Source organism: Desmodus rotundus, chromosome X (assembly GCF_022682495.2).
Source record: "Desmodus rotundus isolate HL8 chromosome X, HLdesRot8A.1, whole genome shotgun sequence".
In the NCBI taxonomy this organism is placed as follows: domain Eukaryota; kingdom Metazoa; phylum Chordata; class Mammalia; order Chiroptera; family Phyllostomidae; genus Desmodus; species Desmodus rotundus.
The window spans coordinates 60,237,948-60,255,599 of NC_071400.1; the positions used below are offsets into that span (position 1 = coordinate 60,237,948).

Below are 17,652 nucleotides of genomic sequence, written 5' to 3' on the forward strand. Positions count from 1 at the left end.
TGCAGCGCAGACCGCATTTGAGCCAATCAGAATACAGCCATCGCCAGCGCCTGGGAGCCAGCACGCATGCGCAGACTCAACTTCCAGCCCCCACCACCCCCCGCCCCCCTTCCCCCCGCAGTTTCAGCTTCCCCGGCTGCCTGTTGGTCACGTGCTAAGCTCCAGCCAAAGAGAACCGAGCTCTAGGCCTGGTGGCGAAATATTCAGCCTGGCGGGGGAAGTAGTGTGCCATCTGCAGTAGCAGGGATTTAAGGTACAGTGACAGCTCAGGAGTGCTGAGCTTCACTGGGAGGTACGCAGCCCAGACAGCCTGCTCAGGGCGTAGGAGCAGCAAGTGATGGTGCTGCAGCCAGAGGAAGGGGCACAGGAACAAATTGGGGGGCTGTAGCAAAGCCATGAAAAACAGAGGGCTTATATTCTGCATGAAATGACATTATCCATTTCTCAAAATCCATACAATGTACAGCCCTGGCTGGTGTGGCTCAGTGGATTGAGTGCCGGCCTGTGAACTCAATGGCCGCTGGTTTGATTCCCAGTCAAGGCACATTCCTGGGTTGCGGGTGGTGTCTGAGTTGGGGGTGTGCGAGAGGCAATCGATTGATGTTTCTCTTCCTCCTTCTCCCTCCCTTCCCTCTCACTAAAAATAAATAAATAAATGAAGTCTTTTAAATAATCCATAGAATGTACCAACACAAAGAGGGAAATGTAAACCCTGGACTGTAGTTAATAAAATATCAATATTGGCTCAATTGTAACAAATGCAACACAATGCTAAATGTTCATAGGGGAAACTGAGGAGGCAGAGGGGGTACATGGGAACTCTTTACTATCAGTCCGTTCTGTAAACCTAAAACTACTAAAAGTCTATTATTTTCAAATTAAGGCTTAGGTTAGGGAGTAGATTCAAGGAGAACTATGGTGGTCAAACACACAGGACTCACTGACCTTTTGGATGGCAGGGGAGGGAAGGATTAATCAAGGGCAGTTGCCAGGACTTCCACAACTGGGTAGCTGGTTTGGGCCATAACCCAGATAGGACATCAGTAGGTAAGCCCAGTGAGCAGTCGGACTTAAGACATCTAGAGCCCAGCAAGGCAGTGACAGCTCAGGTGGGTGTGGCATCCAGAACTCCAGGGTCTCCCCTCCCTAGGGCCCCAAGATGCTGAAAGCCAACAGACTTGGGAGCTCCGCCTCCAAAGCCCCGACAAAGCTCTTCCCTTCTACCTGGGTTTTCCAGGACTCGCCGTGACAAAAGGCTGTGAGGTCCACCTCCACGGGGACACAGAGGGCCTGAGGCACACCCCCCCCAAATGTGCACACTCGCACACACAAACCCCCCAAGGCCACTGGGTGAAGTTTATTGTGAAACCTCAGGTGAGGATGGGATGGGCAGGCCAGAGTAGGGAGGTGAGCGCTTGCAGGCTCTAGGAGGCCGAGTCGGAGGCCTCTGAGCTGTCCTTGACATCGGTGCTCTCTGTGGTCTCACTGACCTCGCTGAGGTCCTTGCTGTCACCACCGCTGTCCTCTGCAGCCAGGCCCTTCTCCTCACGACAGGGCTCTCCTGAGCTTGGAAGCGAGTTGCCCTTGCTCTCCACCTTGTTCTCGATGGCACCCAGCACTGTGTGCCTGCTCTTCTCCTTCAACTCCAGGTGCCGCCTCAGCTGCCATCAGGAGCCCAGGGAGAAGCAGGAGGAAGGAGATGGGGCCTAAGTCTCAACACCATGGAGGTCCTCTCAAGCAGCCCAGGGGACTCTGTGCCTGTCACATGCTGGGGGCAGGGGGCACAGCGAGAGGCAGCAGGACCAGGGCAGGAAACACAGGACCACACTGGCTTGAATCCTGGCTCTGCCCTCTCTGGGCCTGTTTTCTCTCCTGTAAAGGGAGTTTGCTCATGCCTCCCTCACACAGGCTGCTGTAGAACCTTGACTTTCTCCTCAGCCCTGTTTTGTCTTACCCATGAGCCTTGAGGCAGGCCCTGGCTGTCCCCCGGCCCCCACAGCTACCCTGGAGCCCTCACTCTCAGCGCATCCAGGGGCCTCCTCCCTTGCCTCTCACATCAAGCCTTAGGGCGGCACAAGCTTCTTCCTGAAAATGGAATCTTGGGCCGGTGTAGCCTCCTTCAAAGCCGTGACAAGGCCCAGCTTCCTCCCTGACAGCTGAGGAAACTGAGGTGACAAGGATCAGGACTCCAAGCAATGTGGCCACAACAGCTGGCACTTGGTCCATCTCACCTCCAGCCATCGCAGCCCTCCTACTGTCTCAGGGCCCCTGGGAGCCTCACCTTCCCTCCAACAGGGCCTCCCCTACTTGCCTTGCTTTTCTTTATCTGTGGGGACCGTGGCCCTGGCCCCCCTCTTACCTCATCGGCCATCTGGGTGAGATCCCGCTTCATTGCATACGCATCTTCCCCATCTGCATAGTATTTGGGCTCCACTTCACTGATCCTGTGGGCAGGGGGTGGATAGAAGGACGACCCGAATAGGTGGTCAAATTCTCCTCAGCCTTCTGGCATCACGTAGTGGGGCAAGATGTCATTTCCCCCTGAAGGACCCTTTTGTAGACAAGCCCCATTTCCAAATAGCCTTCCCTTCTGCTCTCTCCAGCAGTAAGTAGTACCCAGTGCCTTTACCCCTCTCCCCCTCCGCTGGGTCCTGCCATGGTCTAGCATCCCTGATCCAGCTACCAAGATCTTTCTGTGGTTTCTTGTGAGTCGAAGCGTGGAGTTTACCCATCCTCTTCCCTCCCTGATCTGCTCCCTGTCACTTACTGAGACTGCACAGTCAGTTCCTATGCCTAGCAACGGGGACCAGGGAGGAGGGGTGCTGCACCCTCTGTCCCTGACAGGCACTGCCAGGCAGCATGGCCCCCGGCCCTGGCAGCTCAGGAGGTATGCGTGCAGACTTGGGCATCTGCCACTGGAATAGGAGATGGATTTGATGGCCAGAAAGGCTGCGCCGTACCTAAGCCCCTGGAATTGTTGATACCGAAGGTCTCAGCACCCAGGTCGAAGATCCCTCCTCAAATACCCTTTACAACAGTCCCTTCTCATCCCCCACCAAACGCAGACTGAGTGCTGTCTCAGCGGGCCCTCCAGGGACAGCCCATCCTAGCCTCCTTTTCGAGTAGCTTTTGCCATCATTTATTGGGTGTGTCAATTCCCTGCCAGGCTCTTTCTGTCCTGTACCAGGCACACAGAGACTCCCATATCCCCGAGTGGACCCACCCTCATCCCCCAGGATGCCCAGGGCTCTAGCTCCCTCCACTCCTCACGCAGACACTTCTGTGGCACCATGTTCTCCTTTCTTCTGGCCCCACTTAGGTGCTTCTAGGTGCCTGGCCACTCTGAGTCCTGTTCTTAGGCCTCTGCTCATGTCCTGAGCCCTCATCTCTCCTCCTGAACCTTCACTGGAAAGCCTGTGTGCCCTTCGCCATGCTGCCCTTCACCTTCGCTCGGCTGGCATCAAGCAATCGCTCCTCCACCCAGCAAGACACATCACACATCCTTCTGCATCGCACGCCTTGAGCAGATGGCAGCAGGTAGGTGCTGTCACCACTGAGAGTGGAGGAGGCACCCTGACAATGTGTGGAGTCCGGGACCTGCTTCCCCTGTCAGCCTCCCCCAGTCCACTGCCTGGAAGTCAGCTCAGCCCATCCCAGCCACATGGATGAGCCAGACCTGGGACCGCTCCCACTACGTTAGAAAAATCTAGATCTACTTACTGAAAGTTGAGGGTGTTGGAATAGAGGTGCAGCGCGGCCCGGTTACTGCAGGGGAACAAGGCACCACTGAGCTGCACAGGCTTGGTCAGGCAGGGGAAGCATGTCCAGGTCCTGCCCCTCTTCCTAGTGCCCCCTCCCCACTAATCCCACTTCCAGATCTTCTTCAAAAGCCAGGGCACCCCAGGACCCACATCAAGACAGTATCTCCTCCCTACTCCTCCCTTCCCTAGGCCCTGGCTTCCACCTCTTCCTGACATGCAGGGAAACGTATTTGGCGTTGAAGTTCTCGATCATGGCTCGGGAGGCCTGGTCCATCAGCTTCTGAGCCAGGCCAAGGCGTCGGTGGGAACGCTTCACAGCCTGGTGAAAGAAGGGCGGGTCCTCTAGGGCTGCCCCAACTAACCCCTACTTCCGCCCCCCTCAGAGCCTGCGTGGGCCCTACGCACCAGTGAGGTGATATGTCCATGGGGCACGTCATCTGGGTCCTCTTCCCTAGAGCAAGAAGAAAGGAAAGAGGCTAGCAAAGAGCCTGGTACAGATGCAGCTACTGCCCCGCACCCTGACCCCGCATATGTAGGTGGCAGGAGCACAAACTCCTCTGGCTGGCTCCAAAGTTCCCCCAGACCTGGGATGGGGGGAGAGCTGGGACTCCCAAAACCCCTCACAGCAGCCAAAAGACAGGTAGTGTCAACGGAGTACAATGGAATACTGTCCGGTGCTACAAAGAAATGAGCTAGCAAGCCATGGAAAGACATGGAGTAAGAAATTCATATTACTAAGTGAAAGAAGCCAATCTGAAAAGGCTATATAGTTTCTGGTTACAGCTAAATGACATTCTGGAAAAGGTAAAAACTATGAGACAGTAAAAAGGTCAGTGGTCGCCAGGAGCAGGAGGGTGGGATGAACAGGCGGCGCACGCAGAGGGCTTTGATTTTAGGACAGTGAAAGTACTCTGTATGGCATTCTAGTAGTGGACACATGTCATCGGATATTTGTGTAAATCCACAGAAAGTACAACATCAAGAATGAAACTTGATGGGGACTATATACTTTAAGGATGTAACAATATTGGTGCATCCGTTCTAACAAATATACCACAAGGCCTTAATCATAAAGGAAACTGGGGGAGGGGCTATAAAAGAACTGTGTACTTTCCACTCAGTTTTGCAGTGAACTTAAAACTGAACTTAAAAAAAGTCTGTAAATTAACTTTTTAAAAGAATCAACCCAGGCAGCATCCACCAGACATGTACAGTGTTCGTGTGTCCCCCCCGCAGCCCCCACACCCGGCTTCTCTCCCTTCGTGGTGACTCACATTTTGGCCAGGACATACCCCACAATCTTCCCATTCTCATCCTCAGCGATGTAAGAGAGCTGGGTGACAGGGAGGAAAAAGAAGTCAGAAAACAACTTCCTGTTCCAGGTGAGGAGCCCTGAGGGGACACCTCGGCCCACAGACCCCCGTGTACATGACAGACAGAAGTCCATCAAGTGGCGAGTTCAGTGACAGCTCTGACCTCCAGGCCCAGTGGCTTGGTTTCCCCGCAGCACACTGCGCCCCTTTCTTTCCCAGGGAGGGGATGGAGAGAGGTGTGAATCCTGTCCCTCCGTTGGTCCAGCTGTAAGCTACCCACCCTAGGTGAAAACACGCACTCCTCCCAAACTGACACCTGATGTCTGCAGTCCCCAAGTCCCCCAGCTGCCCACCTGGGGCCAGGAGAGGCCATGGTAAAAATAGTATTTCATCTGGTAGTTCTCCGGCAGGCACAGGAGGTTGCAGTGCTGCATGTTCATCAGGTCCTCTGGCTGCGGGGAGGAGGGCAGTGGAATGCAGTCAGGCCCGGAACTGCGGTGACTAAGCAGGCCTCGGTCCTGTCAGAAGCCTTCTTGCTGTCTGTCTAGTCACCGACCATCCCCACCCCCTGCAGGGCTTGGCCGGCCAGTGACTGTCTTTACACAGGCCTGGCCCACAGGCGCTGTGCAAAAATCGTCTGTCCTTGGTATGAACGTGGGTGCCACGGGGGGCTCCCGGACACCACGCAACTGAACCCCGACATCCCGCAAAGACGGGGTTCGCAGCCCCGGCCCCCTCTTCGGGTAGGTCCGGCCCCCTCTTCGGGTAGGTCCACCCCACGGACACGTTGGCCTTCACCTCCCCGTGCGGGACGGCCGGCCCGGGACGCGGCAGGCCCCTCGCGAGCATGCGCACGCGGCCACCCGGCCCACACCCACGCGGCGCGGACAGCCTTCCGCCCTGGCCCCTCACCCTCGCATTGCGGATGTTCATAACGGCGGCGGGGCTCGCGGCTCCCAGCGGGTCGTGAACGCGCAGTCAGCTGCCGCCGCGATCCAAAGTGACGCCGGGGCCGGGGCCGGGGCCGGGTTGGCGGGGGCGGGGGCGGAAGGGGAGGTGCGCTCCGAGACTGGCCGCCGGCCGGAAGTGCTCGCCGCCGCACCCGCCCTTGCGGCCGCACGGCCAATGAGCCAGACGGGCGAGGGCCGGGGCGGAACCGTCGGCGGGCGGGGCGGGGCGGGGCGGGGCGGGGCGCGGGGCGGGCTAAGGCTTCTTGCAGTCAGGACTGTCGGCGGGCGGGCTGCCACCTGGGCGAGCAGGTGCCCTCCCGCAAGCGCGGTGGCTACACCCGACCCCGGCGACCCCACAGACACGCACACGCGGGCAGTGGGGCAGCCTCAGCTTTATTCAGCGCTTCAGCGGGCGGGGTCGGCGGACGGTGACCCGGCGCCGGGGTCACGGACAGGGGCGAGGCGGCTCAGCAGAGCGCCCAGCATCTCCTCGCACATGGCCAGGCACCGCGGCACGTGGAAGCATCCTGCGGGGAGAGGACAGAGAGCGAGTTGGGAGGACCGGGGTCCGCCAAATCCCCGTAGCCCGTGGAGCCCCACCCTGTCCCCACTCACCTTTGAAAGGACCCCCCTTGATGGTGAGGGCAACCATCCCCTCTCGGTTTAGGTAGCCAAACCATTCCCCGTACTCGGGATCGCGAAACTGGAATAACAATGAGACACTGACAGCTAGCATCTGCAGGAGCCGCCCATTTGCGACAGGTCTAGGGAAGGGCCTCTCACTGTCCCCACTGCACTGCGACCCGGGTCAGAGCTCGGGTTGACCCCAGGTAGCCCGGCTCCAGAATCGGTGCTCTTAAAACACACCGTACCTCATCCCGGACAAGGATAAAAGCGAGGGACTTTCCCCTCTCTTTTCTGCAGGGGTTTGAGAGTTTATAGCTAGAAAACCCACTGACGGAAAGGAGCGCAGGCTGTTAGATTAAATACTGCAAGATGGACTGAAAACAACCCTGCTTAGGGATGACAGAAACTTTATATGTCTTGATTGTGCTTGTGGTTACACAAACGTATACATTGCCAAGTTTTAGTGCACTGGGCAGTCCAAATGGGCGCACTCTAGTCTATAACTTGTACTTCAGTGCAATTGACTTAAAGAAAGAAAAAAGAGAACTCTGGTGGAGGTGCTGGTATGTCAGGTAACTTTACAACAACTTACTCCCTTGGAGTTCCCTGTTTCCTGCTACCCAGGCCTGTCTTCCAGTATCTGACACTGTGAATGTCCATCACTGAGATCTGATTCCTGAGCTGCTCGCCACAGGTCCCAAATGCACCTCCCCCTCCCTCAGAGCCACCTGAAGCCTGCCTCTGCCAGGCAGCTCTGTTGACCCTTCCGCATTCCTCCCTTCTCTCCTGCTCAAATCCCATTGGCCACCTGTCGGGTGAAGCTTGTCAATTCCTTTCACACACCCCGGGATGGACCTCAGAGCCCTAGCCTCAGTCCTTTTTCCTTCCTGGATAGAGACTTCAGTGGAATTGAGCACCTTCTGAGAACGGTCATAGAGGAAATCAATGACATTGAAGTCCACTATCAAAGTATCTGCCCTGGCTGGTGTGGCTCAGTGAATTGAGTGCCAGCCTGCGAACCAAAGGCTTGCTAGTTCAGTTCCCAGTTAGGACATATGACTGGGTTGTGAGCTGGGTCCCCAGTGGGGGTACATGAAAGGCAGCCACACATTGATGCTTCTCTCCCTCTTTCTCCCTCCCTTCCCCTCTCTAAAAATAAATGAATAAAAATGTTTTAAGGTACCTTAATTATTATTAAATATTAATATCCTTTTTCATCGATTTTTTTAGAGATGGAGGAAGAGAGAGAGAAACATCAATGCAAGAGAGAAGTATCTGGCCCTGGCTGGTGTGGCTCAGTGGATTGAGCACCAGCCTGCAAACCAAAGGGTCACTGGTTCCATTCCCAACCAGGGCACATGCCTGGGTTATGGGCCAGGTCCCCAGTACGGAGCATGGGGAAGGCAACCACACATTGATGTTTCTCTCCCTCTCTTTCTCTTTCCCTTCCACTCTCTTAAAAATAAATACAATCTTTAAAAAAGAGAGAGAGAGAGAAACATGGATCATTTGCCTTCCATATATGCCCAGACATGCAACCTAGGTGTGTGTCCTGACTGGGAATCGAACCGTTAACCTTTTGGTTATAGGACAATGCTCCAACCAACTGAGCCACATAGGCTAAGGCTTAAACTATCTTTTCAGGTCCTGCTAGCTCAGTTGGTTACAGCATTGTCTCATTACAGACAAGGTTTTGGGTTCAATCCCCAGGCAGGGCACATAAAAGAATCAACGGATGAATACATAAATAAGTGGAACAACCAAGCAATGTTCCTCTCTCCTCTCCCTCTCAAAAACTCAATAAAAAAAGTATTTCTTTCACTTGCGGCCCATGAGTTGCTGTCTTCTTTGTAGGGGGTAAAACTAGTTCTGTATCTATTCATTCTATCTTTCTAGGGACATGGCATCCTTACTCGTTTTTTAACTACTTGATCTGACATGGAAAGATAACAAAGAATTTAACTGTTTTCCTGTCCAGCTTTTATGTGGGTGTTGAAATTTTTGCTTTTTATAGTGTGTGTTGGTTAGTGTATAATGATTGACCTGTTGGTGATAAGTTCTGTAATTGTTCAAGTGCCATCTCTCTCTCTCTTTAAAATGTATTCCTTAAATTTAACTTGAGGCCGTGAAAACCGGTGGCCTCTAACACACGTTCTTTATGAATGCATTCAATATTAAGATACAGCGTTGGGCTGCATGACTCCTGTGTTTGGAAGTCGTGATGAGCTTGTGCAATACTTGGAGATGCCTCTCTAAGTACAATGTAACATGAACGTATTTGAGATTTCTTGTTCTAAAAAAATTTTTTTTTAATTTTATCCATTTACCTTTAGAGAAAGGGGAAGGGAGGAAGAAAGAGAGGGAGAGAAATATCATTGTGTGGCTGCCTCTAGCATGCCCCCTAATGGGAACCTGGGCTGCAACCCAGGCATGTGCCCTGACTGGGAATCGAACTAGCGACCCTTTGGTTTGCAGGCCGGCACACAATCCACTGAGCCACACCAGCCAGGGCTAAAGTATTTTATTTTATTTATTTTTAGAAAGAGGGAAAGGGAGGAAGAAACACCCATCAGTTGCCTCTTGCAAGACTGCAACTGGGGGCCTGGCCCACAATCCAGGCATGTGCCCTGACTGGGAATCGAACCGGCAAGCTTTTTTTTTTGATTAGCCGGCTGGCGCTCAATCCACTGAGCCATACCAGCCAGGCCCTATTTGGAATTATTGTTGGTGAGAAATTTGAGTGCTGCTTATACTATGATGGTCACTGCCTCCGTTCATAATGGGAATAAATGCTGGATTTCAGTTAGAGCTTAGTACAAATAAAGATGTAATTTTCTTTCGGGTTGTGAAACTCATGGACTCCAGAATGAGACCCCCTGCTATAGTCTCTCCCATTCTGGAGTTTACCAATGGACTATGGTGTGGCTTTAGAGGTTAAACAGTAATCTTCATTCATTCACCACCAGGCTCAGCACCTGAGGTACCCCTCAGCAGTAGCTGGTACAGCTCATCACTCTTTGGCCTCTGGGAGGCCTCAGCTTCCTTCCTACCTTGAAGCTGATTCTTGTCTCCTTTGCGAGGCTTCCTATTCCCTCTTCTCCTTCTGTACTTTCAGAAGCTTACTTTGTCTCCTAGCTTCCAGTGTCATCTATACTCTTTTTTTACAAAAGATTTTATTTATATGTTTTTAGAGAGAGGGGAAGGGAAGGAGAAAGAGCGGGAGAGAAGCATCACTGTGCGGTTGCCTCTCGAGCGCCCCCAACCGGGGACCTGGCCTGCAACCCAGGCATGTGCCCTGACTGGGAATCGAACCAGTGACACTTTGGTTCCCAGGCCAGCACTCAATCGACTGAGCCACAGCAGCCGGGGCTCATCTATATCTTATGACACCCAAACAATCCTGACCCAGACCTCTCCCCCTTAACTGGACTTCGATGCATCTGTACATTGCAACTCCCACCCCAGGCCACGCCCCATCTTCACTGGTCAGGAGCACAGCTATAGTCTCCTGTCTCCCTGCCTTTGCCCCATGCCCTGTATAGCCTCCCCTCCTGAAGCCCCGGGACCCAGTAATGCCTAAATCAGCCAAGGTGACAGCTCTGTATGGAGCATCCCTGCCACTATTATTTCCCCCCACAGCCCCTCAACCTTGCTTTATTTTCCACAGCTCTCATTGCCATCTGTGTTTGCCTGTTCGCTTGTTTATGGTCTGTCCCCCTACCCCCTACCGAAACATAAGCTTCACGGGAGCAGGGATTGCTCTGTGGACTGAACAGAGGGCACCGGGGGACCTCCAGGAACTCTCAGGCCAGCTGAGGGACCACACCCAGTGAAGCAGGATGTAGGGGGTGTGGGATGGTCCTCCCCATCCCTGGCCAGCCTTCTCCCACAGCCCAGGAAAGCCTGCCTGTGTCTCCTCCACACCCTTGCTGAGCCCATAGAGGGCTGTGGCCCAGGAAGCGGCACTTACCTGGCGGAAGGTGTACTCAGCCACCTGGTAGAAGAGGTGGAGTAAGGCAGGGTCCCCATTGTCACTGTAGCCCATCAGTAAGGCAATCATGGCTTCACTGTGTGGCCACCAGAGCTTCATGGCCCACTCCAGCTGAAAGCAGAGCAGAGGAAGGCATCTGAGAGCCCAGGGTCCCACCCTCCGCCACCTCTCTCAACAGGAAAGTCACCCTCACCTTTCAGGCCCTGGCTCAGACTCCGTCTGGCCCAAGAACCTGGAGCTCAATCACAGAATGGACATCTCTGGGAGTCTGAATGGCCCCTCAAATAGGACTAGCTTCTGGGCCCAGTACACCCCAAAGGGCAAGGATGGGGCAGGATTTCCTTTAGCCCTGGAATTGAAACCTGTCTGTCTTGCTAGTCTGTTGAAAGCCCCTAGGACACTCAGTTCCTGCCAGTGGCAGAGGCAGCCACTCTCTGCCGACCTCAGCAGGACCAAGGTACAATCAGAGCAAACAGGCACAAGGGAGCAAATCTGCTACCCCTGCTGCCACCTTAAAATCATCCAGAGAGCCTTTTCAAGATGAAGGGAACAAGTGCCTCCGCACGGGCGTTGTCTGTGCTCCCTAATGGCCTCCCTACGCACGCGAGCTCGAGGGCCACTGGTTTGAAGTCAAGAGCTTACCGCTGGGGTCATGCTGGGCAAGTTTACCAATCGGAGCCCAGGTCCCTCTCTGTGAAATGGGTGATGAGAGCAAGCTTTGAACCTCTCAAGACAGAAAGCTTCGGACAGGTTAGTATCCTGTGGCCCTGAGCACATTCCCACCTGGGTAGGGCAGAGGCCATCCGCATCCTGGAAGTAGAAGAGGCCTCCATGGTCAGGGTCCCATCCAGAGCGGAAAGGCAACAATAGGAACTTGTCAATAACGTGGACTCGAAGTTCAGGGTCACCTTTCCTGATGGCATGACGGAGCAGGAACCATCCAGCTTCTAGTGCGTGGCCTAGTGAAGGCTCAGGGTAAGGCAAGCTGTGCATCCTTCCCTTCCTAGCTCCCTAACATCGGGAGCTGCTCTGAGCTCCCCCGGCCCACAAGACAGACCTTCCCACGCAGAAAGCTTGCCCCCGCAATCCACCCCGGACTACGTCTCCTGCTGCTGATTGATGCCCCAGCCTGGGAGGTCTGTCACCCCTTCCTTGTCTGGTCCGTGGCTGGGAGAGGATGAAGGGAGGAAGGCGGTCCCCAGGCACTCCCCCATTTGAAGCCTAGACACCGAAGCTGAGCACTTCCCTCCTCCAGGGTGGTACCCAGCCCACCGTGCCCCTCACCTGGGTTCTGGTGTCTCCCCAGGCAACCAGAAAGTTCCTTGCCATCTCCTGATACATTCTCCAGCACAGCCTGCCCATCCCTCTGCCAAGGGAGGAGCAGGAGAAAGTAATTCTGCCTTCAGCCCCCACCATCCAACCATAAAGACCCTCTTCCCCTCCCTCCCTCCCTCCATAACCTGCAAGCTTGGGCAGGCTTGGCTCAAAGGGGCATTTGAGGAGGGGCTAAGTCACTGCCAAGAGCCTGGACAGGGTCTAACTCTTGCTTTAGGCCTGGGCCCCCCAAGGTGAGAATGGTAAGACATTCAAGGCACCGAGGTTGGGTGGGCTGAGCTGCCCACAGAAGCCTGGAAGGACTTGGGTCTGGCTGGGTTTCCTGCTCTCTGATGTGCCTGTGGCTCTGGCACCCTTCCTCTTGCCCTTGGCCCCACCCAGCTCCCTGGGCTCTCCGCCTTCCCAAGGGTCCTGGGCTGAGCCTCCCTATCTTAAAGGGGACCATCAGAGTCCAAGTTGGTGTGGGTGCAGGTGGAGGGGCTGCCCTGAGGGATGAGGGTGCCCTGCTTTCTAGCACCCAGGCCCCGTCTGGCGGCTGGCATCAGCCTCCTGCCCCTACCTGGACATGCTGCAGAATCTTGTGGGCGCACCAGTCCCCCAGCTCCGCATACTTGCCCGCCATCTCGTCATCTGCCTCCCGAAGCTGCTCCACCAGGTTGAGCAGCATCATGGGCACCGCCATGGACTCTGAGTCTGGGGTCCCTGGGAGCCTGGGCCGGCCCAGCCCCGATGGGTCTTTCCGCACCCAGTGTACGATCTGATCCAACATCTCCACCGCTTCCCTCTGGGTGGGGGAGAGGGGAGGGGAGGTCCAGGCTGGGTGGGGGCGAGGGGAGGGGAGGCCCAGGCTGAGGCTGCCTCAGGGGCTCCCAGTCTGGGGGTGCATGCCACTCCCAGGCAATGAGGTTGGGTCTGAAAGCACAGGGAGGACAGAGAGGCCCCCTCCCAGGTAGGGGCTGGCCATGGACTGGCCCCTCTGTACCCAGGGCCCCTTTGAAGGTGCGGGGAGGGGGGAAGAGTTCAGAAGTGAAGGAGACTTCCGCAGGGATGGCCTTAGGCACAGTGTCAACACCGTGCAATGGGGGGGGGGGGACGCATATTGCCAGCAGCCCTGGGGCCGCGGGGGCCCAGGGGAAGGACTGACATTGATGACAGGCCCAGCCAGCAGACAGGGCCCGGGGAAAAGCCTTGCACGCAGAGTGGGATGCATCAGGTGGCTGTGCCCAGCACGGGCGAGAGCACGGAGATCCTCAGGGCGGCCTCCCCGCCATGCACCTGGTAATGCGCTTCCCCCGTCACCCGCCAGAGCTCGTTCATGGCCATGGTGTAGAAACACTCGCTAAAGATGGTTCGCTGCACCTTGATGGGGCGGCCATCCCGTGTCAGGACAAAGGCACACTTCTTCCCAGGAGGTGCCACTCGGGCATAACGCAGCAAAAATTCGCCACCTGGTGGTTGGAAAATTGACATGCTAGAATTCAGGGGAGGACACTCTCACCTCTTCTTCCCACCTGTGAGCGTCCCCGGCTCTTCGCTGTTTCCAGACCCCTCTAGAAAGTAGGCACACATGCGCTATTGCGTAAACTTAGAGTGGCCTTTGGGGAGGTAGGGGCAGGAAGAGGGCACCTGCTTTAGCTGAATCCAGAAGTTCGGGGCGGCGGAAGCGCTCAAACTTGCGGTACAGGTGGCAATACATCCACACCTGTGAGGGAGCAGAGGAAACGTGGCTTCAGCGAGGGGCGGCAGGGTCCTCAGGGCTGGGGAGAGGGGGAGTCCTAGGTGCCCTCATCAGGGCAGGAGTAGTGTGGAGGCGACAGACTTTGCGTGTGTGTGCACGTGTGGACCGAAGCAGGGCAGACCGAGCTGACTTTGCCTTACACCCCTGGGAAAGCTGCAAGCAAGCCTGGGCACATCCCTACCTGCCTCCCCTGCAGCCAGACATACTTGAGGTCGTCATACACATGACCATCGCGGCCGAGGCACGTGAAGAAGCCCCTGTAGGACACAGCGTTAGCAAAGGGCAGGGGCCCTGCACCCCCAACAGCCTGCTGGGCCCAGCAGGTCTGAGACGGCGGAGTGAGGTGGGGGCTCAGGTGAGGCAAAGACCCTGCTGAGGGCATGGGAAGGAGGGCGAGGCGCACCCATACTCCTGGTCGTGGGAGTGCGCCATCCAGAAAGCCACCACACGGTCCAGCTCCTGCCCCACACGCTCCTTCCAGGTCTGCAGAGTCTCCCGCTCCTTTTCCATTTCCTGGGGAACTTGGGACTTGGAGGTGCAGCTCCCCCACAGACCTCCCCGTCTTGCTGGATCCCAGCCTCCTGAATGGGCTCCTCTGTGCCCCAGGTCACCCCAGGCTTGAGTGGGCACCGGGGCTGCCTGACCTGTCTCCCCCAGGCCCTCAGGTCTGGGGATCCAGCCCTTGAGTTTCCCCCAACTCGTGTGCAGCGCTGCCCTCTGGCCCGGGACCAGCCCCAGGACTGACTCCACCAAACCGGGGATACTCCAGAACACCTTACTCCCCACGGGCCCCACCACTGGCCCGCCACACTCAGAGGCCACCCCAGCCCCCGGTCATCCCTACCTCTCCTCCAGGAAGCCAGACAGAGATGGTCACGATCCCGTGACTGTCACTCAGCTGACCCAGCTTCGCCCCACCCACCCCCTCCTTAGGGGTTCCGCAGGGCCCAGGGGCGGGGCGCGACGGGGGCGGGGCTTGGCAATATCTAGGCCCCGCCCCCACGCTCCGGCTCCGCCCCCACACTGGTGCCCGCTGCGACCCTCTAGTGGCTGAACCCCGCGATTGCTGTCGCTGGGGCCGTCAGCTCAAGATCTTCCTGGTGGGAAATACTGGGTGAGTTCGCAGGAAGGTCTGGGAAGAGGGGCGGGGCTGGGAAGGTGGGTGTGTTGGGGAACGTGGGCCAGCTCTCCCTGTCCAACCATCCCCCCACCCGTGAACTGAATCCTGAGAGGGTTCCTAGTGTGAGGGTGTGGCTGGGCAGAGCAGGGAGACCAAGGGCAGTGGCCTCAGCAAGGTGTGGGGCTCAGGTGCAGCAAGAGAGGGGACAGATGGAAGTGCCCGAACTGAGGCCCCTCTGACCTGTGACCCCACAGTGAGCAACTCCTCTGGGTGAATCAGCTCCTCGTCAACTGCTTCAGTGGTCAGGGTCAGTACAGGGCACCTGTCGGCATTGACTTCTTAGCTCAAGTGATGCAGCTCAAAAGCCAGGCATCAACTATGCAGGTAAGGAGTGGGTGTCTTCCAGCCCCCAAGTTCTCCAGACCTGCCTTCCAGTGCCCAGATGTGGTTCGTGTGACTCTGTGACTGTCTGACCTGATTGGGGGCCCTGAGCAAGGCTGGCTGACCAACTATCCCTCACTTTCCCTGAGATGGGCGTAATTATGGGGAGGCTGTGGGCCAGGGGCCAGATTGCCTGAGGGCCATGGGCTCCCAGTATGGTTTGTGGGAGCTTGGACTTCTGGGTCGATCGCCCCTTCTTCTGCAAGGCCGGATTGCAGCCCAGGAGTGTAAGTGGGCCTCCCTGCCTCATCGGTGCACCTCCAGGATGCAGCCAGAGCGCAGAGGCTCCAGTGCTTGGGCATGGCCCTATGCTGCAGCTGCCGCCGCTGTGTGCTGGCCTTTGATGTCACAGTGGCTGACTCCCTCCAGGCTCTGGTTGCTTGGCGCGCTGACTTCCTGCTGTGGGTTGACCTTCCCAACCCCAAACAATTCCCCTTTGTGATGCTTGAGAATAAGACTGACCTCCCAGTGGGTAGGGCTACAGGCATACCTTGGAGATACTGCAGGTTCTATTCCAGGACACTGCAATAGAGTGACTTGTATTCTTTTAAAAAATATTTTATTTATTTATTTTTACAGAGAAGGGAAGGGAAGGAGAAAGAGAGGGAGAGAAGCAACAATATGCCTCTGGCATGCCCCCAAGTGGGGACCTAACCCACAACCCAGGGCATAAGTTGTAATCTTTTTGCTGGTAGAGGGTCTTGCCTTCAATTTGTAAAAGACAGAACATCTATGAAGTACAATAAAACAAGGTATGTCTGCCCTGACTGGTGTGGCTCAGTGGGTTGGACGTCGTCCCACAAACCAAAGGTCGCTGGTTCCATCCTCAGTGGGAGCACATGCCTGGGGTGCTAGCCAGATCTGTCGGTGCTGGTCTCAAAATAATGGGCCCCCAGTTGGGGGCGTGCGACAGGCAACCGATTGATGTTTCTCTCCCTCTCTTTCTCCCTCCTTTCCCCTCTCTCTAAAAATACATAAATTCTTAAAAAAAAAACCCATGAAAACAAGGTATGCCCATACACTGCAGTTTTTGTTTTGCCTCCACCCTCCACCCCAGCTCATGCTTGGGGGGGCTCACCCCTTGCTTTGGGCCCAGCGGGGCTTGTGTTGACCTGCCCTGTTCCCAGATGCCTGTCATTGTTTATGGTGTACCTCTTTATGTTCAGCCTCACCCCTGCCTTCCTTGCACTCTGTCCCCCTCATGCCCAACCCAAGGACAAGCCTTGGTATGTCGAGGGTTCTAAGGTTCCTATTGGTGGGCCCCCTGGCTCTCGATCCAGTAGACAAGGCCTTGGCCAGTCTCCTAATACCACTCCTCTTCCATCCAGGGTCTCTCCCCAGGAGGCTGATGAATGGTGAGCCCATTATTTTGAGACCAGCACCAACTGGTGTGGCCCTTGCCTTCCCTAGTGCCACACAGGCTACCTTAAGGCAGGTGAGCACGGGAAAGCAGAGGGTGTGTGGGAAGAACCCCTGCAGCCCTCTAAAGGCTAAGCATCCAGTCATCTGTCACACACCTGGCAGATCTGCACATGACCCCCCCTTCTGGGGCCAGCCCCAGACTGTTGGCTACAGCTGGACTGCGCCCTCCCACTGCCGAGCATTGCTCCTGCTGCTCCAATGTGAAGGACACGTGAGGTCAAGACCCCTGGAGGCCCCAGGACTGTCAGGTCAGAGTTGGTGCCGTGGAAAAGACAGGGCTGTGGCTCCCAGGGTCAACAGGACCCCAACAAGAGCCCAGTGGACTGAGCACCAGGGAAAAGAGCTGGCCCCAAGAGGCTCCTGGTAGAGATGAATTGGACCGGCCTCTGCGGCAACCGTGAGCTGGCCCTGCACAGGGGTGTGCACTTGGCAGGCAGAGAAGGCAAGTTTTTGGTACCAGAGTGAAATTGCGAGGGGGTGGAGTAAGGAGGCAGTCATGCTGAATTCTTCCCTTGCTTTCTGTCCCTAGCACTAGCACTAGGGGGACCACCTGGCCACACCCAAACTCTCTGGGCCTCCTGGCTGGTTGGGACTACAAACTAATCCAGTGTACCTAGTCCTGGTTATACCCTAGCAAAACCACCCCACCCTCGCAGCGGGGCTGCCACAGTTGGTTCAAGAGTTCTGCTTCTTCCTCTCCGGGGCCCTGGCTCCAGTGCACAGGGAAGCTGGCCGAGAGAATCCACTCCTACAGTGCTTCAGTGCTAGACATGAAACCACCCCATGGGCGACAGTGTCCTGGGAGTTGGCATTTGGGGGGCTTCCTTGGGGTCCTGAGTCCTGATGGAAGCAGCTCTGGTTAAGCCCTCCCCAACTGGTGAGCTGGCAACCCTTTGCCCCAGTACCTTGTTCTCTGGTCAGGGAGGGGAGTTGGTAGTAACTACCTAGGGAGCC

At 56.1% G+C, this 17,652-nt stretch overlaps 2 protein-coding genes across 4 annotated transcripts; both read right to left on the reverse strand.

Moving 5' to 3' along the window:
• Nucleotides 1-1,342: 1,342 nt before the first annotated feature.
• NAA10 (N-alpha-acetyltransferase 10, NatA catalytic subunit) lies at nt 1,343-6,132 on the reverse strand. Of its 3 annotated transcripts, none has more exons than XM_053917360.2 (8): nt 5,987-6,132; nt 5,428-5,526; nt 5,054-5,094; nt 4,167-4,212; nt 3,965-4,080; nt 3,721-3,765; nt 2,360-2,444; nt 1,343-1,661 (listed from the first exon to the last, which is right to left on the reverse strand). In XM_053917360.2, exons 1-8 carry the CDS (start codon nt 6,005-6,007, stop codon nt 1,425-1,427), a joined length of 690 nt encoding a protein of 229 aa, XP_053773335.1. In that variant the 5' UTR covers nt 6,008-6,132; the 3' UTR covers nt 1,343-1,424. The 3 variants fall into 3 exon arrangements, with proteins under 3 accessions (XP_053773335.1, XP_053773334.1, XP_053773336.1); XM_053917359.2 differs by having other exon boundaries at nt 5,036-5,094; XM_053917361.2 differs by having other exon boundaries at nt 1,577-1,872; nt 5,036-5,094; nt 5,987-6,125.
• A 211-nt stretch (nt 6,133-6,343) lies between these two features.
• Nucleotides 6,344-14,628, reverse strand: RENBP (renin binding protein). Its single transcript, XM_053917358.2, has 11 exons — nt 14,560-14,628; nt 14,119-14,228; nt 13,897-13,972; nt 13,604-13,679; nt 13,253-13,425; nt 12,537-12,761; nt 11,927-12,008; nt 11,426-11,601; nt 10,622-10,753; nt 6,640-6,727; nt 6,344-6,551 (listed from the first exon to the last, which is right to left on the reverse strand). The coding sequence occupies exons 2-11, from the start codon at nt 14,223-14,225 to the stop codon at nt 6,430-6,432; spliced, it is 1,257 nt and encodes a 418-aa protein (XP_053773333.1). The 5' UTR covers nt 14,226-14,228; nt 14,560-14,628; the 3' UTR covers nt 6,344-6,429.
• Between the last annotated feature and the right edge of the window lie 3,024 nt (nt 14,629-17,652).